The sequence below is a fragment of the Cavia porcellus genome, unplaced genomic scaffold (assembly GCF_034190915.1).
Source record: "Cavia porcellus strain 051 isolate PalLab524CR breed Dunkin Hartley unplaced genomic scaffold, mCavPor4.1 scaffold_6, whole genome shotgun sequence".
Classification (NCBI taxonomy): domain Eukaryota; kingdom Metazoa; phylum Chordata; class Mammalia; order Rodentia; family Caviidae; genus Cavia; species Cavia porcellus.
The window spans coordinates 68,038,922-68,057,776 of NW_026947489.1; the positions used below are offsets into that span (position 1 = coordinate 68,038,922).

Here is an 18,855-nt window from a genome sequence, read left to right on the forward strand (position 1 = left end):
TATTAAGTTGGGTTATTTGGTGGTGAAGCACTAGGTTGCTGAAATAGTCATGCTTTCACCTGTATTGTTATATTGTTATGTCCTCTTTTATCTCAATCTCTCCCTTATTCGTTAAAAAAATTTAGTTATTTCTTATTTTTTTTAATTAAGGGGAAAATTTTTAAAAATTGGCAGGATATATAATAGTAACTTTTTTTGATTTCCTATTAACTTGTTTTGAAGTCCTGTAATACTCCCACTATCTTGTTTTGACTGATCAGACTCTGTTCCATTCTGTATGATAGTATCAAGTTTGAGGGTATAGGCAACTACTTTGAAGGCAATAAGATTCATTAAGATGCCCATTCTAGTTTGACTATTGTCTCCTTTGGAAGTCCTGTAATGTTTACAATGCTTAAGTTTTATTGGTCTTGTTCTCTACTGTTTTGTTCAACTTTATAATACCTAATGAGATAGACAATTCTTTTTCAGGAAACAAGAGACATTATGGTAACCATTGTTGATAACCTTGTACTCTGTTTTTACATGATGTACTATGTCTATCCTTGGTTTTGACTGACAGCTTTGTTTTGCCATATTTGACTTTATTCGCTCCCTCCCAAAAAAAGTAATAAGAACTAAGGAGTAATAAAACCCAAAATGTGTAAATTTTGTTGTAAAAAAGAGAAGGAAAAAAAGTGCTCTAAAAGATACAACAGCAAGTGTGTTTAGGGGTGTTAAATAGCTGACCATATTAATGTTTTTGGTTGGATCATTGAACACAACTGTTTGCAGTCTCACTGTTTGAATGTCCACTTTGTATGCTTTGATACTGTGACTTGAGCAACTATCTCTAAGATGATAATATGTAATCTATTAACTGGTGATTTCTTACTGTTTTTTGTTTTTTGTTTTTTTTGTAGTTCTGTATTACTTGTACCCTTATACCGCTTTGTTTTGTTTTGTTTTTTGTTTTTCCTTTTAAATAAATAAATAAATAAATAAAGGTGAGGTAGAAGGGAATCCCCCATATTTGCTGTATTGCATACCATCATCCTCCCACGAGATGCTCAGACCACTGACCCCAGCCCTGCATAACCAACTGAACAATCCAAGCATTTAGTTGCTTCGTGTGCCTCAGTTGCTAAACTCAGGCGGAGCTCAGAGCCGTCCAGGTGCTGGGGTGGAGGTGGGGGTATAGAAGGTGTTTGATTCCGGGCAGCGCGCAGGTCAGGGAGGAGCCATCTGACGTTCCCCTCGCTGCACCCTGAGCGGCTTGCGCAGCTTACCAGGAAGGCTGCTTAGCTGATCTCTTGGTTGGTCCCCAAGTCCCAACCGCCATCTTTATAAATATTATCATGCTGCAGAAACCAAGTGTGAGTCACTCCAGTTCCCAGGAACTCGCCCTTCACCTTCACTCTGTTGTGATGACAATTTACGTGCGATCTTCTGTCGCCAGGTGTGTGGTGTAAAACTGCCAATAAATAACCTGAAGTCATAATAGTTACTATCTTCCTGGAAGGGAACAGAAGTCGGATGCAAAAAAAAGAATGAGTGATTCCATTTTAGCTGTAATATATTATGTCTTTTATTTTTTAAAAAAGTTTGAAACAAATATGAAGAACGTTAGGATTTATAAATCCTGTACAGCAAAAACTTATTTTTGTATTTCCTGCATTTTTCAGATTTTACCCTCCCACATTCTCCACACGTCATTATTCTTTATGACCATGAAGTTTATCCTAGGAGAAAGGTTGATACAAAGCTGAGAAAGTAATTCATAAACCACTGCATTAGTAAGCTTAAAAACATAAAAAAAATTATAGTAAAATTATTACATGGTATAGAATCTGAAATCATAAACAGTGTCTTTTTCTTCCTTAGGCACTCATTTACCCTTCCCCAGAGCCAAACACAGTTGGGAGTTTTCAGGTATATTTCCAAAGATACTGCAGTGCCCAAAAAACATAGTGATCAAAAACATTAACACCATTAAAAGACAAAATGGAAACAGTTTAGTTCAATTCTGTAAGACAGTCAATGCATTTATGCTTGCAAACATATACCTGTATCAAGACATATCTGGCATGTTGCTTTATTCACATATACTACTCTTTTTGTTTGTTTGTTTGGTTAATTGGAGCTTTTTCTTTGTTCTTATTTGTTTTATTTTGGTTTGTGCGTTTTTGTCTTTGCTTTTTGATACTGGGAATTGTACTCAGGCTCTTTACATTGAGCTACACCCCCGAATCATTTAAGACAGGGTCCTGCTAAGTTGCCAAGTTGCCCAAACGAGGCTCAAACTTATGGTGCTGCTGCTTTGGTCTCCCAGAATTCTGGAATTACAGACAGATGCCACCACGTCTGGCCTCCATAGGCTACATGTTAAAGATGGTCCCACATCAATACATACAAAAGTCCCTCTTTTTATGGCTTTATAGTATAACAATATATTGATATGCCACAAATTAGTCCACTATTACACTGTTTTCTGCCACTAGCAAAAATAAAACAAAAGCTTATACCTACTTCTTCACAGAAATCATTCACATCTTTGAGAAGACATTCCTAAAATATGAACCACTAGACAAAGAGCTATCTGCTTCTAAATTTTTGACAGTTGTTACCATATTGTTCTCTACAAAAGTAGCATGATTTCCACAATATAAAAGCGTGTTATCCCAGTGCTGTCATATTTAACAATTCTGTCAGTTGATACATCTGCTATCACATTGTCTCTATGTGCTTATGAAATAATTTAAATTCTTTCCCTATGTTCTTCTACCTGTCACACTCCTACCCTGTTTTTCCTTTTGGTATCTTAGAATTTTTCTCCTCAGTTTATAGGAACTGTTCTTAAAAACCAGGAATGAACTATCCATATTTGTTGCCCATATGTCCCCAGTGGGTTGTTTCTCAATCTTTTATGATGTTTCTCTACAAAGATAATTTCATTTGTAATAGTCAATATTTTCTATACTCCTTTCTTAGTGGGAGTCATAGTAGGCTAACTCTATGTTCAGACCTGTCTGAAAATTTAAAAAATAAAGTTCTTAATATAACACCAGAAATAAACCAATTCTTGTTTCAAGTTCATACTTCTTACCATGAGAATTTAAATTTCCTTATTCTTGGAAAATAGGAGGGCTCTGTTGTTTTTAATGGAGACTTAAACTCTGAATTTTTTAGCTTGTCTCATAAAAGATGGTGTAGTTTGGCTTTAAATACTGACAGTTTTTAAGAGACCTTTGGCAAATGCAAAATTTGTATTTTGTAACAATAGACTGTGAAAGACTGGCTGAACTCCTTAAGACTCAGCAGAACAAAGAGATTTACTACCATTTGACTGGTTATTAAATTAAATGGAGAAAATATAACCTTATAGTCCAGTATATTCATCCTGTTAGGCTATCATCTGAAGAACTATTAAATAAACAGCGTTTCTCCCCGGCAATATCCCCTTGGGGGGTTAGGCAGTAACTTTAGATTCTCTATGAGAATGTTAAAGTGGAGCCAAAGAGAAGATTCCAAACAACCAAAAGACACTCACATCACATAGGGTTAAAAAAAAAAAAAACAAAACATAGTGATCAAAAACACTAACACCATTAAAAGACAAAATGGAAAGCATTATTGTAATACAATGTGCTCTCACAAAATAATTACAGCTTAAGCTCTTGTATTTGGAAACATGCCTACTGGATCCTATGATGCAGGACACACTATTGCTTTCCGCACTGCACGCTACATACACTCAAGCCTTCTGCACATGGCTATATTAACAAGAATGAGGGGTGCTGGGGGTTTAGCTCAGTGGCATAAAGCGCCTGCCTTGCAAGCAGGCAGTCGTGAGTTCGATCCCCAGTACTGATAAAAAGGAAAAGACAAAAAAAAACCCCAAAAAAACCAAGAATGAAATTACCAGAGTCTGCCTGGTACATACTTCGCAGAGACTGTCTCACAACTGGTCCTTCCTTCTCTGAGGACTTCTCTAATCATCCTGAATATTGTCCCTCCTCTCTATCTACCTGCATGTACACAATCTCTGGATATCAGGGCATTCTAATCCCTCTTATATCTCTTGTTACCATCAAAAATTCTTTGCCCTGTACTTAACTTGTCTGAGCTCTACTTCCGTCTATGGAAGAATCTAGAAGTCTTGTTTACCACACTATTCCCAAACCCTAGTGCCTAGAAGAGGATGTGTCTTAATAAATCAGTGCTCATTCAATATTTGAAGCTTAATGTTCAAATCAGAGAGTTTCACAGTTAAATAGAGATGAGAGCTATCTAACTGAAGGCTGGCATCTTTCTGTCAAATAGAAACCTTCAGAATATAGAGATGTGTCCTTGCCCTGGAAGCCAGGCAGAACCGAAGGTTGTGGGAAATGTCTAACTGGAATTCCCATGGAATGATTCCAAACACAATATTTCTTTCTAGGCCTAAAAATCGACGGAGGCTGTCCACCACAATGTGATTATCTTGAATATTAGAAGCATCTGTGATCCGTAGTAATGGGACAAATGCCTCATTCATCTGAGACATCGTTCTCTTCCTTATTGCTTGTATAAACATACTTTTATACCTTTCTATTTCATTTGCCTTGAGGAAGAGCACAGCAATATCCTTGGGGGAATAACCATTCCTACAGAGAACCTGGCACTTCTCTATTACAAAGCTCACCATCTTCTCCACATCTAAGTATTCAGTGTGCTCTACATTGCCTGGAACACCCAGAGCCCACTTAGCTTTGTGGAGCATCACCAGGGACCCAGGGGGGATGTTAGGTGGAGGATTTTCTGTGACTTCCTGCATGACTTCCTGGAGATAGTCAGCTATTTTATCCGCATTTCGAACCACGATGGTCAGCTCTTCTTTTGGGAGCTGAGCTGAAAGAGGAGGGAGGCCAATGCAGCCCAAATGGTTAATCTCATAGTAATCCAGAAAAATCCAAAGAATTCCTGGACGGTCCTTGTCTCTCTGAGTGATGTGTTTTGCCTTTCCGTACCAGTCTCCATCTTCCGTGCAGAGATTCTGAGCTTCATCAACGATGATATGTTGAATCTCTTCAAAGTTATTTTTCATGAAAGTTTTCCGGTTCATTGCCAAGCAGATGTTTTTCTTGCTGAAAGTATAAGAAACCGTCAAATTTCCTCAGTCAAACAAAGGTAGCTGACTGTTCTTAAATGCTTCTGAGCATGGTAAATACACTATCAATCTTAATGTGTAAACTTAAAGCCACACACATCAGAGTTACCCATGGAAAGAAAGTGAAAACACCAAGCTACATACCTCACAAACCTCTTCAGGGGCTGGTTCTCACAGACGTACAGAATGTTTTTTTGTTCGCAATGAAACACATTCTTGATCTTCTCCATAATCTTAAGAGCCACCATAGTCTTCCCCGATCCAGGTAAGCCATGAACAAATAGCTCTCTGTTCCTGCGAAGATTCTTTGAAAACAACTTATACTGCTGATCCGTGAGTAAACTCCAGACCTCAGAGCCCAGCTCATCACTTAAGAATGACCTGAAGCCACGCAAGACAATCACAAGGGATTTCAGCAGAGCTTCCATGTGCTGGATGGTTGTAAGGCAATAGGACTCGGGGTAAATTGGTACTTCTGAACTTAGAGGATTGTTTTCTATTCTACCACAATTCAGCACGCAGACCAACGGAATGATGCATAATCTCTCAGTGTAGCCGCCTCTGTTCACCAGCCTCTGCTTCAAAGAATGGGCGACCTTCATAGAATAGTTCTTACACCCTGCATTCCATTCACTGAAAACAGAGTAAAGGATTGGGGTGTTCTTCTGGGAAATTAAAAGAGCATCACAGATGACATACTGATTCTCAGGTAGACCCAAGTCCACGGCCCAGCTTTGAGAAAAAATCAGTATTCCTTGAGAGACAGAGCGCATTTCCATGTTCATTAATTCTCTGAGTCCTCTATGCTGTGAGAAGAGTTCCTTGTAGATGCTTTGTGGAGTATACAAAATTCTGTCTGGATATACTAGATAGGAAAAGAATTGGAGTAAGTTAGAGAACCTCTTACCAAGCTAATGATCACATGAGATGTAGTAGATTCACTCACTATTTGGGCTCTACCATATGTCCACACTAGGTCGTGCTTTAGCAGCAAAAAGACAAATGATTCTTTGTCTAGTAGAGTTGATAATGGCCTCCACAAACAGAGACAATAATCATTATGATACAAAGTACCCAGAAAAAAATACACAGAGCATTATGTGAACATCAAGAAAAGAAGACTATGCAAATCTTAATGAAGAAAGAGACAGCTGACTCTAAATGGGAGTTAGCCTGGTTAGAGGATGAGAGAACAGAGAGACAGTCAACAGGGCGTGCATAAATAAACAGAGAAGAAAAGCAACAGCAAGATTAGGGTGCCACAGTAACAGGACTTCCTGTAAAGCAAAGGAACAGCTCTGGAGAACAGATCCACAATGCCACAGGTGAGGGACAAGGGGACAGTATGACCACAAGCGGGCAAAATGAGAAAGTTTTATTTCTGGAGGATGGAACTGTTTTGTATCTCAACTGTGGTGGTCACACAAAAATGGATGCACTTTAAAACTGATAACTGCACAGTAAAAAAATTTGTTTCATGATATACATATGTAACAATAATTTTAAAGGACTTTTAAAAGACTCACATATAGCATACATAAGGAATACATATGGTATGTATGAAAAATATACACAGTGCATACATTGAATATATACATATTTTTTAATTTGGGAGGATCACAAATCCTAATTTGTAATCTCACCAAAACTATCAGCTCTCATACAATAAAAATATCGAATACATACAAAATCTGAATGTCAAATTTAATATAGAAGAATCAAAGATGGATCCAGATTTCTGTGCTTGGCTGGAGAAAGGATGTGCTTAAATCTTTTCATTTTCTTTAAGTATGCTTGAGGAGCACAGGTTCCTGATTTAATGTCCTGAAACTACCAATCTTTTTGTTTGATATCTCTACATCTATTTTAAGAAATCCTTTCCTACCCCAATGGCAAAATTATCCACGCAGGTTTGCTATTAAAATTTTTGAAGGCTTTTTTCTAATATTTAAGTCCTTAAGCTTTCTGAATTGTACATAATACAACACAGAAATCAAAATATTTTTCCCATATACAGGAACATGTCCCAAAGAACCAGAAAAGAGACAAATTACCTGGAAAATAACTTTTCTGTTGTTCTTCTAGACCCTCTAGATTCTGATGTATGCATATAGTCCTGCCTCTGGGTGTCGTAGACGACAAACTCAGCTCAAGCACCATCTGAGGAAACCTGGAAAGATCTTAGGAAACAAAAACCGAGAACTCAGTATGCAAAAAGACAGATCCCAATTTCCAACTGAGCTGAGTTATAACTCACAGACTTGACCTACAGAGATTTGTGTTTATATCCCCAGTCAGCTCAGGAAAGTTTACTAAAGATTTGAGAGGGGAAAACATCCTGGGAATGAACAATTTTTGGTCTTTAATTTTATTATATTGAAACAAAACTTCTTGTATTTTAGAATGTTGTTTTTTAAAAAGAAATATGATTAGAAGATGTGATGGTCAATCAATATATATTTCTCACCAGATAAATTATGAAATGGGCTTTACTTTTTCTGTACTTCTGAAGAAGTTATCACTGATTTTCTTTGTTTGGTTTTTTGGTTTTTTGGTAGCAGGGATCAAACTCACTACCTCGTGCTTACAAGGCAGGAGCTTATGCCACTGAACTAAATGCCCAGTCCTCGCTGATTTTCTTTTGTCTGATTTTAACTTCCCTTTTCCAAAGTAGATGCAAATCACAACATTACTCTTTAGCTTATCAGTCACAGATAGCATCACATCTATCACACCAGAGGAAAACTGCTTTGTTCATGTTTTGATTTAAAAATGGGAATGGAATATATGTATATTTACAAAAGCCTAAAAGAATTTCATATCTTTCTACTACCAAGTAATGATAAATGTCTGAGCGGATAGATATGCTTTGAGATCAATTTGAGCATCACACAGTGTGCACATCTATTGAAACCACTAAAATTGAACACTCCTTAAATATGCAAAATTCTGTGTCAGTTTAAAAAGTAAAACAAAGTAAAATGGAATTGTGAAGAGAATATTCAATACAAAAGACCAGACAAGAATAAGAAGTCAGACAAAAGTGACAGAAAGTTAAAAGACACATCTGTATATGTGTACACAACTCATGAAAGACTAAGTTGAATTTCGTAGTCTGAAAGAGATTTTCATTCAAACATAAGAAAGGACATGAAAGTAGAAATAACTCGATCAAACTAACCCTAACCCCTGCACCAACCTCAGGGTATCTGCTGAATGCAGAATATTCAAGATGGCTAGAGGAAAGAAAGGGGAATGGCCCAGCTCTAGGAATTAATGTCAGGCATCTGCAACTCAAGAAAGAATCTCTCTTCCCCAATTGCAAAGAATTCCATACCTCCCTCTCCTCTCTTCCCAAGCCCTCTCTAGCAAATATTGCAATGAGTTTTGGTCTTGAACCCTGACCTGGGTCAGCTTCCACCATCCAAGTCGCCCATTCCTTTGCGGTCAGCTGTCTCACTAAGTTGTCTTTCACCTGCCAGGAGCTAGGCAGTTGGGCAAACGCAGCACAGCAGAACTGGTCCACTTTGATCGCAAGGACATATCCATGGAGGATCCTCTTATCAAGTACTTCAAGGAATTTGAGGTCATACTGAATCTTATGGTTCTGTGTACAGAAATGATGGACTGGTAACCTCTTTATACAGCTGTCAATAGACTCTCTCAAGGTGACAAGATTTAATTTCTCTTTTTCACATCCAATGACCTGACAGCTCCTATCATGCACACCAAAAAAAATATATCCTCCTTCAGTATTGGCAAATGCAGAAACATACTTGGGGAGTGTTTCTTTAATATGTTGCAGCATGTCTGTTGTGAACATTTGGAATTCAACATGCATGGACTCAGTAAAGTTGAGTTTTTCCAGATACTGAAGCTGACGGCTTCTAAATAATGTATTCGCCAAATTCCTCATGTCACCTTCATCTTGTTCACCAGCCCCAGCTTCCGGGAGACTCAACGAGTTATGATCAGGATTATTCATAGGTGTCTGAGTTTTCCTTCTAAGGAATGCCAGTGCTTCCTGGGAATCCATGACCACAATACCAGAGGGTCCAAGCCTCTGGTACAAATTGGAGCACAAGGTAGCAAGTCGTAACCCAGTGGCCTCTGTGTTCCACGACTTCACATATATTAAAAACAGCTTTCCCTGTTGCATCTGATCTAAGTAGTCACTGAAAGGCAGATGCATCCCTACTCCATGACTTTCATAATGGTATTCTTCATTTTCAATCTCAGCCTTGATCACGCCTCCACCAGAATTCAGCAGAGCACATATTGCTTGACAGATAGCTTCAGCCTGTTTCTCTCTCAATAAAGGGTTCATTCTCAACCTTTGCTCAGTTCCAAGAGTGACTTTTCCTATATCTATAACATACTCAGCAAATTTGGTTTCCAAATCAATCTTGAGACTCATCTTGGCCCTTGGATGATTATTCTGAAATGTTCTCCTAAAACAAGAAAGATAGAACCATTAGAATACGACAAGAGTAGAGGAGGCAGGAAGATTATGTAGACCCAACCCTCTGAAGATGAGGTCTTCACTTATTTTGAGGCTAGATTCTTTCAAGAATGAAGTATATACAACAGGCAGAGGAGCTAACTCTGCTAGATGACCACTGCCACCTAAAAATGACCAAGAGATTGTGTGTCTGCTGTAATATTATTTTTGCCAAGTTGACTGAATAGCAAGAACTTTTGGACCACTTGCAGAAAACAGGACATTTTATAATACTTGTAGAATGGAGCTGGAATGTAACCAGACAAGCTTCCTGATCAGCAGTATCTCTGAGATGTACTGATGGTTTTTGTTTTTCCTGGCTCTTTGTCTTTCTGTTCTCACTGAGACCTGGGTAATTTTGGATTATTTTGTAGTTCAGTTTGGGGATGTAACAAATCTGATTGCATTGGTGATGCACACTGTTGCTATGGAGTAGATCTCTACCAACTCTTGATCTAGCTCCCGTCTGGTAAAATGTATGGATGTGTGTGCATAAATACATACATAAATATGTATGTATGTGTATATACATACTAGCTCCATTTCCATGAGCAGGGGCCACAGCGGGCAGTTTCAACTATAACAAAGAGACACAGGCGAGACTGAGAGCAGAACCCTGGCAGCAGCTTGGTGCACATTCAGGTTGCATAGTAGCTGTACAAAACACCAAGCAGCAATGCAGAAAGAGTGCCTAACGCCAGTGGAGGAAAAGGATCTGAGATCCTGCAGGTAGTAATTCTGTGGGTACACAATGAAAACATCAGGCAAAAGAGCTCAGGTTGATGTTAGGGTATTACCAGGAAAAGTCACATGTCCAGCCTGCCAAGAATTGCTACAGGAACGGCAGGTTCTAGAAGAATTTACCTGTATCTCAAACCTAGTCTTAGCCTTATGGGACCACAAAATTAATATTTAGGACTCCAGAGTTAGTAAGGCAGAGGAAAGTTTACTTGTTACCCAAAACTCAACACAGACTGAAGTGTATGAGCCACACTGAGAGCTGATCACGACTGGGTGGGAAAGTTATCATCCAGGAGCCCAGGCGTCTGCCTCACACCGATACTTTACTCTCTTCCTGCAGGCCGAGGACCTCAGTACGGTGCTTAATAAGTGTGGGCGCAGATCAGAAGGCACATTTTGTGACTTGAGTGTCCTCAATATCCAATAATCTTATGCAGTTTTGCTACTAAGCAATTACTGGAGAGAAGAGAGACAGTATACTGTAATATACTGTATATTTAGTTGTGGAGTGAGAAAATCTGGATGTTTTGTGAAATTAAGACTGAAAAAAAGTCATGGGTGTCTAGATATAAACAGGAATCCTGTGAGCATTGCTTTTCACAGACAATGATTAGAAATAAACTGTCGTACAGCATACGAGGTACGGAAATCTATTACACACACCATTTTTAATGAACTCTAAGAAAATAATATCTGAAAAATAGTTAAAGCACAGAAGAGTACATTCAGCCTAATTTCACTTATATGAAATTCAAAAACATGCAAAAATAATACGTTGTTTAAGGACACATCCACAGGTGTATGCTACAAAGAAATGTGTTATAAATATAAAATTCAAATTAGTGGCACAAGAGAAAGAAATTAAGAAGGGACCGGAATATGGGAAGAATATACAGGAAGCTTACCAGATTCTAGATATACATTTTTTTAAATACACAGTGAGTATATAGGTGTTAATTTTACTATTATTTTAACTATATAGTTATATTATTATTTAAATATGTGATAAATTTTACAATGTGATTACCCCAAAATGAAATGGGTTTTCAATAGTTTTTTAAGTGCAGACGAAGCACGTCGACAAGTGGGTAAAGGACCCTTACGGGGCACCCCTCACCTTCCCTGGTCCCTCACATGTCTCTTCTTCCTTGTTAAAACCCTTACACTATTTCCTGATCCCAAAAATACACAGATCAGATTAGGTTCTGCTAACACACACACACACACACACACACACACACACACACACACACACTTGCTATTTTCTAAATACAGATTCAATGTTCCTGATATCATTTTTATTTAAATTAACATTTCCCAGTGGTGAAAATAGCATGTTTGAAAATGTAAAAAACAACTGGAAACAGGATCAAAGAAAAACAACACTTACAGAGTCACTATTTAAAGATTTAACGTTTCTGTTGAATTGCTTTTGGACTTCTCTTTCAACACTTTTTTGTGCTGTTGGTTTGCAAGGCTACCTATAAATAAGAATTATCTGTCTTTTTTTCTTTTAAATTTCCTAGATGTGCCTTTTGTAGGCTTTTCTTAACTAGAAAAATAAGGAGACTTCATTTTAGGAATTCCAAGAAGATAGCTTTGCCTCATAAGCCACTGAAAAGCATTCAGAAATGTATAAACCAGCATATAAAAGTATTAAGAACGCCAAGTACAGTGCAAATCTGACGAGGCAGGTTGAGAACCCCAGCGTGAGAGGCCTGCAGCTATGGAGTTTGGACGTTGCTGGTCATATTTACAGGTCTCTAAGTAGGAAGAAAATCGGTGACTCTCTGGATGGAGGTGGTGGCAATTTGAACTGGACATTTTCTGTACCTCAACTGACAACACAGAATCTCATAAGAAGGAGCCCTGAGGACATGTTGGCATACTTTTTTTTTGTCCTGAGGACATGTTGCTACACTTTTTTTTTTTTTATCAGTACACGTTTTTCAGTACACAGTGATCACCTTCATTGTGGGGAATTGGAACATGTGCACAACACGTCTTAATTCTGTTATTTTCTCTTCTATCCTTCTCCCTCTCTCCATATCAAGATTCCCTTCCCATTTGCAAAGTATCTGTCTCCCTGGTTCCTAATCTCCATCCCTTATTCTGCTCTTTAAAATATGTATACCCTGGGTTTCTTCTGTAAGAGAAGCCAGGAGATATTTAAGCCTGTGTCTGGTTTATTTCATTTACCTTTACAACCACACAACGGGCTGAAGAACAGATATAAGGAACATGCAGCTCTGCAGATGAATCTGTGACAGATCTATGGCAGTTGAGAAGGAAGAAAGAGCAAGTAAACCAATTCACACAAAATTACAAAACAATCTACTATAGGGGATTGTACCATAAGCAGAGATTCCAAATCTTATGCTTTCTGAACAGTGTCCTGTTCTGCCCCCATATCTCTTCCCTCATGAAATTAGATGCAGAAAAGCTGGTGGCAACCCACAGAAGAAGCAAACCCTACCCCCTGGATAACCGTGAAGGTTAATTCCAGAATGACTGCAGCTAAGGGGTCACCAATCAAAATCAGAGCAGCTGGGTAGCAGACTTCAGTGGGTGGTGCCTGAGATTACACAGCTGAGATAATACTTAATATATTAAACTGAGGATATGAAGAGTTTAGGGATGAATTAGTAAAGAGACAGAGGAAAAGCTGCATGCACACGTATAAGCCAACAACTCTACGGTTAAAATGGTAGAAGGAACAATATAGCTGTAAGGCAGTCTATGTCTCAGTGGTAAATAAAACAATAAAAACTGTATTGTTCTGGCCAGAAATAATGGCAAAACTGTATTGGCAAGAGGTGGAGAAACAAGGGATAGCATAAGGAGTGTTAGAGAACTTACCTTCCAAACACTGGATATTCTCTGCCACGATGTGCGTGTTCGGTCACCTCATTGTTTTAATCACACTAAGCCCCGGGATGATGGTATTAGGAGACGGGGCTTTGCAGGGAGGAAAAGAAGTCCAAGGGAGCTCACTGCCCCCACTATCAGCTGAAGACATAGTGAAAAGTGCCAGCCTCGTACCAGAAAGAGGATCCTCACCAGACACATTCAGTCTGACCTTTCCAGCCTCCAGAAGAGGGAGAAATAAATTCCTGTTGTTTACAAACTACCCAACCTATGGCAGCCCAAATTGACTAAGACAATATTTAAAACAGGAAGTGGCAACTGAAAAAGAATATAAACATGCTGTTTGGAAATACAGAAACCAATGGGCAGGTCTAATGGCAAGCTTGGCTGAGAGCAGAAGGGGCGACAGTAAGGGGTCACTCATTCTCTTGCTACAGTGTCTTTAGGAACTGTGGCTTTCCACCTATATACGTGAGAGCTCCACTTCAGTCCCAATGGAGTACCAGAGCCTAGATGATGTTTCTGCCCTTCCTGTAACAACTAAAACTTTTCTGATGAAATAATATCCAGAAATTTCCCAAATTTGATGAATACTATAAAAATCAAGACCAGGATCTAAGATATTCCAGCAACCCCACATGCAAGGAACACAGAGCACATCATAATTAACGTGTTCAAAAGCACTGATAAATTTTCAAACACTAAGAAAAAGAAAGACTTACTGCATACGCAGGAACAATGGATAACATTAGTTTTTTGAAGTTTTAGAGGCATTGTATGTCTTAGTGGTAAATAAAACAATAAAAACTGTACTATTTTTTAAAACAATAAAAAAGTGTATTGTGTGATGTTTGGGGCATTTGTTTTGATTTTGGTTTTTGTAAAAAAAAAAAAAAGGTAAGCAAATATAGAATCAATTGATATCTTTAAGCCACCAGAAGAAAAATAAAATAAAACCTACCAACCTACAGTTTTATGCCCAGTAAAAAATATCTTCCAGAAATTAAGGTGACTCCATATCTTGAGTTGCCTTTTAATCCTTGGGCTGATTCACATATTTAACTCATAAGCCCTCCACTTTGTAATGAATAAAGTTGTGTTTTCTGGGCAAAAGAAAGAATTAAAGTGACTCAAAAAACAAACAAAAAAGATAACCCAGTTTTTGCATGAACAAAAGACGTGAGAAAACATTTCTCCAAAGAAGACACACACATAGCAATAAGCATATGAAATGATGCTTACCTCGGCATTAAAAAAGGCAAATCAAAACCACAAGATACCACTTCACACCCAGTAAGATGGCTTTAGTGTAACTGAGACGTAAAGAGTAGAGATTTTGGAACAATCATACATTAATGGTAGAAACATAAACATGAACAGTTGTTTGAAAAGAAGATTGCGAGTTCCTCAAAACATCAAACATAGAATTACCATGTGACTCAGCAGTTTCAATCCTGAACACATACCCAAAAGAACTGGAAACAGGTACCCAAACAAATCTCTGAGATTCAACCTACCATGAATGGTCACAACACAATAGCCAAAAGGTGGAAATAACCTAAATGTCTGTCAGGGGATGAATGGATAAACAAATCTGGCTATACAGCTATCACTCATTACCATAGAAAGGAAGGAAGAATTAATGCGTGCATTCATATAGCTGATCCTGGAAAACCTGAATTTAAAAAGTCAGACACAAAAGCTTACTGAGTATATTATACTATTTATATGAAAATGTCCAGAATGAATAATATCATTGAAACAGAAAAGAGGTGGTTTTCAAGGGCTAGGAAGTTGTGGGAATGGGGTATAACTGCCTGATGGGTTTTATTTTGAGATTTATTAAAATGTTTGGAAGCTTGAGAGATATATTGGCTATGCAACATTCTGAATACACTGAATCCCACTGCTGTATTCACATTACAGTGCTTAACTTTGTTATGTGAATGTCACCTCAATTTTTAAAATTAACTTAAAATTAAAGGTTAAAGAAAGCGTGAAACAAATGGGCACCAACAACAAAACCCAGGTACCACACTGAGAATAAACAGTTGAGAATTCAGTACAAAGAATGAGCAGTCAGAGTCCATGAGGATTTATCACAATGATGTAGACCCAACAAGCCGTTGGCACCAAACAGCAAGGGCCCTCCGAGGTACCACGTCTGGTGGAAGGCTGAGGCCACGGTGACCAGCAATGCAGATGGCACCTCTTGGTACCTCCAGAAAAACTGTGAACACTAATAAAGACCTCCCAGGTGAAAACACACACAAGCCACTTATTCAGCACTCACCGTGATGACTGTGTCAGTCTCCAATGTTTGTGTTTGGTAGGGATTCATGACAGACAGAACTGTGGAAAGCTTTATCATGACAAAATGGGAATGCTCAGATAGATGTGATTTGAGATCACTGTCCAGAGGAAAATGAGATGAGCACGGAAATAGAATATCCACATGATTAGTTTAGAGACCATATTTCACTTCCTCTAGTTAAAAATAGGAATAAAGATTAGGGAAGCTGACAGTTATTGTGCAAGTACAAAGGTTATGGTTGTGCTTCCTGGTTAGTTCCTGCAGAAGGTGTAAGTCAAAGCTCTGTTTTTCTGTGCGACGTAGCCATGGTCTCTGAGTGTATGTATCACCTGATTCCATATGCATACAACTTTAGAGAATGCAAACTAACACAGCAGCAAAAAGTCACTATTTCTTGGGGAGGTATGGCAGGAGTAAAAAAGGAAGAATTACAAAACAGTACAAAAAACTTTTGAAGGTGACACATGTTTACCATCTTGATTGCAGTGATGGTTTCACATATGTCAAAATTTATCAAATTGTAGACTTTACACAGGTGCAATTAATGTCAACGATACCTCAAAAAATCTATTGAAACTACATACATGAACTGGGCAGTGTGTACTTGTCTCTAATCCCAGATACTGGGAGGCTAAGGCAAGGATTGCAAGCTCAAGGCCAGCCTGGGTATGTAGCAACTCGCTGCCACTTCCCTTGCCCACCCCTCAGATCTGCCAACCCTACCCTCAGCAGAAGCCTATTGCGGAAGAGCAGGCTTCCCTAATCACAGGAAGTTTCTCTCCTCACAGGTCCCTAAAGGCAGGAAGCCTTCTGCCCAGAGAGATTTTCTTCCCTAACAAAGCTAGCCTGTAATACTTTCAGAGAACACTGTTCTGGCCTGTGCACATGTCCACTCATCTTAAGTGATACTGTAATTACTAGTGGTTGTTCATTTAATGTCCTATAGCTATAACAATAACCGAGTTCGATTTCTGTTTCTGACAGATACAAACATTTGTAAGTTTCGTAATCAGGCCAGTGGGTCCTCACTTTTCTCTTTTTTCATCTGCCTGGAGAGAGCAAAACTTGTGACGATTCATTTTTTTTAAAATAGGTACCAGGGATCGAACTCACGACCTCACGCTTGCCACGCAAGGCGCTTATGCCACAGAGCTAAATCCCCAGCCCAACGATTGTTTTCCTAACCCATTTTTAAACTGTCTTGTTGAAAAGTTGTGAGGCATTTAAACGCATGCTCTTGATACAGGATCTTTGTGGCTAGCCACCTGGCATCTAACCACAGGAAGTCTCATCTCCACCCTGATCTGATTATGAATCAGTTTCTTTTTCTCCAAGCAGCCAGGGCTAGGGCCATCGCTTTGCTTTCCGGTAGGGTAGGGTGACGCAAAATTTAAAGACCAAACCGGGACTGGGCTATAGCTCTCCAGCACAAGCGCCAGGTCCGGAGTTAATTCCGGGTACATTTCTTTCTTTCTTTCTTTTTTTTAAAGCCACCATCGTCCCTGGGGGCTGGGGTCTGATTGTCACCGCTTCCATCATCATTACCCGGGCAGAAGAACTTGAAGAGCTGTCGCCTAAGCCCCTCGGGTCCTTTCTCTCCCCCTATAGAGTCCTGCGGGATTCTCCCGGCTCTTCGCACAGTTGGTGCAAGGGAAAGCGCACACTTAGCGGCAGCTTTATGGCAAATGCGAGCCTTCGCCAGCTCTCTGGGTGAGACGCTCCGACTGTGTGCCCAGCCAAGGTTTAGAGGCAGCACTCGGCACTCAGCCCCTGCTGACAGCCTGGACACTGGCCCTTTCTGTCCCCAGGCCACAGCTTCACCTGACTGAATCCGCGGGCGCCTCTGTACCTGGTTTAGTGGGTTCCCCTCAGGTCTTTGGTGCTGCTGAACTGTGAGCAAATCCGACCAGGCTTGGTTTGGCAAAGTTTAGGCCGAGCTGATTCCCGCCTCTCCCGCGCCCCAAGCCTCCCAGGCCCCGGGTCCCCCCAAACCTGCTGTCCTCAGAATCAACAGAGAAGGGAGGAAAGAAGCTCTCAGGAGTGTCCAAACATGGGGAGCAGCAGGCGCGGCTCGTGCCTGCGCCCCAGCTTTTGGAAAAACTGACCCGGGGGTCTCGGAGACTTTCCTACCCGGCCGAGATCCTGCTCTGCAGCGCGTCTCCCTCCGGTGTAGCAGGGACCCTGACGCTCCCTACACGGGCGGGTCCTTATATCTGCGGAGTCTGCTGCCACCCAGGGGCGGGGACAGATAGCGGGGGAGGGAGAGGCACAGGGAGCCGGGGCGGGAGCGCAGCCGGGGCGGGACCCGGAGAGGGAGCGGCAGCCGCGGCAGGGTGGGCAGGGGCAGGGGCAGGGGCAGGGGCAGGGGCAGGGGCAGGGGCAGGGGCAGGGGCGGGGGGGGGGCAGAGACACAGGCAGCCTCTCCTCTCTCTGCTGTCCCTCTCCATCTCCCTTCCCCTCTCCCTCTCACCCTTCCTCTCCCTCTGGATTTACAGGTTGTTTCCCTCAAGCAATGGGGAGATGGGGCCACTGGCTGGAGGGGGGACGCAGACAAACAGGTCTACCACTTTCACTTCCACCTGCCCAATGCTTCTAAGATGTGGATTCGGCTGCCTGCTTTTGCGAACCGTTCACGTGTAAAGGGGCCACGCCTGGTGTTAAGTGCCGCCACCCACCCAGCAAGTGCGCCTTCCAGAGTGTGGCTGCAGGGGCGGACCCGGCCTGAAGGTTCAGTGATGGGAAACAGAAATTTGTGTAAAGTCTTCGGCCACTGCACACTTCATTACAAGAAGGCCTTACAGGGGACCCCGTTTTCAGTTTGTTCGTTTTACTGCACGAGTGCGGGGCATTGGCTTGACCAAGCCCGACCCTGGCACCTGCCTGTGTGTGCGGTGACCAGCTGGTGACTCACGTTGGGGACCGGCTGCAGCGCGGGAAGTCCGGGAAACGAGGAGTGGGTGGCATTCCCCACCCAGAGTGTGAGCAACTTTTGGCGAATCCTGAGGACTCAGTCGAATTCTGACTCCAGCTGCTCCTCCTTCTTGATGAGCAAAATGAATAAACTTTTGCATCTTAAATCTTTCAATTCCTTTGCCAGAGCCCCAAAGGAAACCGCACTCTCCTACACTACCGAGGAAGCTGCCGGCAGAATTTCGTTCTCCCAGCACTCGCGCTGAGAGCCAAGAGTCTCCCGATGCTTTTGACGTGTCCGTGGGTGATTAAGCGCTCTCTGTGTGTGTGTATGCGCGCGCATGCGCGCGCGCACTGAGACACGTGTGTTTGTTATATGTTGGGTTCCGGGCT

At 40.7% G+C, this 18,855-nt stretch overlaps 1 protein-coding gene across 6 annotated transcripts; it reads right to left on the minus strand.

The window, feature by feature from the left end:
- Positions 1-1,542: 1,542 nt before the first annotated feature.
- Positions 1,543-17,796, minus strand: Slfn5 (schlafen family member 5). Of its 6 annotated transcripts, XM_063250945.1 has the most exons (6): positions 13,230-15,513; positions 12,570-12,642; positions 8,534-9,579; positions 7,183-7,308; positions 5,273-5,993; positions 1,543-5,105 (listed from the first exon to the last, which is right to left on the minus strand). In XM_063250945.1, the coding sequence occupies exons 3-6, from the start codon at positions 9,543-9,545 to the stop codon at positions 4,295-4,297; spliced, it is 2,670 nt and encodes an 889-aa protein (XP_063107015.1). In that variant the 5' UTR covers positions 9,546-9,579; positions 12,570-12,642; positions 13,230-15,513; the 3' UTR covers positions 1,543-4,294. The 6 variants fall into 6 exon arrangements, with proteins under 6 accessions (XP_063107015.1, XP_013007791.1, XP_013007792.1 ...); XM_013152337.2 differs by lacking the exons at positions 12,570-12,642; positions 13,230-15,513 and adding an exon at positions 17,658-17,796; XM_013152338.2 differs by lacking the exons at positions 12,570-12,642; positions 13,230-15,513 and adding an exon at positions 17,683-17,773.
- Positions 17,797-18,855: the final 1,059 nt, after the last annotated feature.

Bases quoted from the DNA above. Each gene is read 5' to 3' on its own strand.
- Slfn5 (XM_013152337.2), bottom strand. From the start codon at position 9,545: ATGAGTCTCAAGATTGATTTGGAAACCAAATTTGCTGAGTATGTTATA. The intron at 7,309-8,533 runs GTCAGGGTTCAA...TTGTTTCCTAAG, and splicing joins GATGGTGGAAGCTGACCCAG to ATCTTTCCAGGTTTCCTCAG. The intron at 5,106-5,272 runs GTATGTAGCTTG...TTATACTTTCAG, and splicing joins CCCCTGAAGAGGTTTGTGAG to CAAGAAAAACATCTGCTTGG.